Below are 2162 nucleotides of genomic sequence, written 5' to 3'. Positions count from 1 at the left end.
CCCCCAGGACCAGTGGAGAGAGTGGCGATGGCGGGAGGGTGGAGGGAAGGAGAGGGAGAAAGGGGGAACAGAGAACAAGGTCTACATGTGGCCTCCTCCCTGGGGGACAGACAGCGGAGAAGTGGGTGAGGGAGACATTGGATAGGGTAAGATATGATAAAATAATAATAATTTATAAATTATCAAGGGTTCGGGGGGAGGGGAGTGGGGAGGGAGGGGGAAAAATGAGCTGACACCAAGGGCTCAAGTGGAAAGCAGGTGTTGAATGATATAAGAATGATGAAGTCAACATATGTACTAATGTGCTGGACACAAATGATGTATGTACACATTGTGATGAGCTGTATGAGCCCCTAATAAAATGATTATTTAATTAAAAAAACAAAACAAATATTGTTGGGTATGTCAACAGTACATTCACTATGGAGACCTTTTAACATCTTTTACTTCCAGGTGCATAAGCAAGAGCAAAAGCCATGTGTGCACAAACACACTTGTTCCTAGGGCCTCATTCATAGCATACATAGAATAGAAGCAAACCCAAGGTTTCTAGCAGAAAACACAGTCCCAAACAGGTACATATTCATACAAAGGAATGCAAAGCAACATTTTAAAAGATCGATCAGCAAACAGTCTCTTGAACAAGAAAGCAGACACCTAAGGGGCACTTTGCAGAAAGACCATCGAGGGATTAAGTCCAGGCATAGAGAAGAGAGACTGAAAAGCCATGGTGATATTGTTGGTCACTTCAAAAGAACAACATAGATGTGGTATGAAATGTTGTACACTACAATAACGTTAGAAATGCTCTTTGTGTAGAGATTTTAATATCATTAAAAACAATAAAACCAACATATGAATTTTTCTTGGAGTTAGAGAGATTTTATTTTAGGGGGATAAATACCCATTTGCTTCTGGCAACAGCCCTGGTTTCCTTAAACCAAAATGGAACAAACACTGCTTACCTGGCAAAACTTTTGTGTTTCTAGAAACATGACTTCATCCAGCAGCCTCAGCAGCTCCTGAAACTGAGCGTCGTGATACTCAAAGCGCTCCCCAAAGGTAATGGAGCAAATGATGTTCGAAACTGCATTGTTGATCTTGAAGTGAGGGTTGAAAGGCTGTCCTGGAGGCACAGGAAGGAAGAGATTGATCCTTTCAGATTGATTTCTGCTCCTAAGGCAAGTCTACTCTATCACACACAGCATGTGAGGTACTGGAGACAGTACGCTGCACAGGATTGCCCCATAACAAGTACTCAGGCAATGCGTGCGGAGTCAAATGTATGGCCAGGCTTTAAATTCACTAATGTGTGTAACGCCTGTCTTCCTGTAATAAACTCCATGAGGGCAGGCTTCATGGTTAGTGTTTCATTCTGACAGCTTTAGCGCCTAGCCCTGGGCTCGGCACAGGAGATAGACTTGGGCACATTGATTGAATCTCCATTCAACCAAGGAATGAGATAAACTCTTAGGCCTCTCCTGTGAAAGTCTCACCTTTCTCCTCTTCTATTGCCTCGCAAAGGCAGCGAGCCTCCTCCTGAATGCGTTCTTCTAAGTTCTTCTTCCCTAAACCAAAGTTCCTCAGTGTTGTCAGGGCAAACCTCCTTTGTTCCTTCCACACCTGGCCGCTGGACATGATCAACCCTAGGACCAAGAAAGTCAGTATTACACATTCTGCTTCCACAAGGTTGACATCTGACAAATTATGTGGAATGGAAGCAACCAAGGAAAGGCAGGAAAAGGGCATGAAGCCCTTGAAACCTGTTCAGAAAAAGAATCTCAAAGCAATGGGTTTGCTCGTCAGCATTTACTAAATGTTCATTATAACCACTGAGTGTTATTCACATTTCATGCAATTGTGTACACACAGAAATTGTATGTAATAGGAATAATTATTTTACGTTTTACTAATAAGAAACCAAGGAACAGAGGACCGAGCAAAGCTTGCAAGGCTACACAGTTTGGTCAGTAGCTGAACAGGCCTTCACATTCAGGTCTATGAGATTCAAAATCTTTGATTATTAGTCAGAAAGTCAATATATATACAGTGAACCCTCGCCACTTTGCGCTTTGACTTCCGCGGCTTCACTCTATCGCGGTTTTTGCGTAACAGCGCATGCTCTGTCATTACTGCCACTGATTGGCTCATACTGTACACGC

The 2162-nt window shown here is 43.0% G+C and overlaps 1 protein-coding gene across 1 annotated transcript in view; it reads right to left on the bottom strand.

The window, feature by feature from the left end:
- The window catches only part of LOC101645590 (cytochrome P450 2J2-like), a 50674-nt gene that overhangs the window by 26628 nt on the left and 21884 nt on the right, over positions 1-2162 (bottom strand). The window contains exons 3-4 of the mRNA XM_004699634.2: positions 1497-1646; positions 966-1126 (exon numbers count right to left, since the gene is read on the bottom strand). Coding sequence (XP_004699691.1) covers positions 966-1126; positions 1497-1646 — 311 coding nt within the window. The remainder of the gene's footprint in view (positions 1-965; positions 1127-1496; positions 1647-2162) is intronic.

The sequence above is a fragment of the Echinops telfairi genome, unplaced genomic scaffold (assembly GCF_000313985.2).
Source record: "Echinops telfairi isolate 266 unplaced genomic scaffold, ASM31398v2 ScPeMD7_443;HRSCAF=831, whole genome shotgun sequence".
Lineage (NCBI taxonomy): Eukaryota > Metazoa > Chordata > Mammalia > Afrosoricida > Tenrecidae > Echinops > Echinops telfairi.
This window is presented reverse-complemented; position numbering and strand designations above follow the sequence as displayed.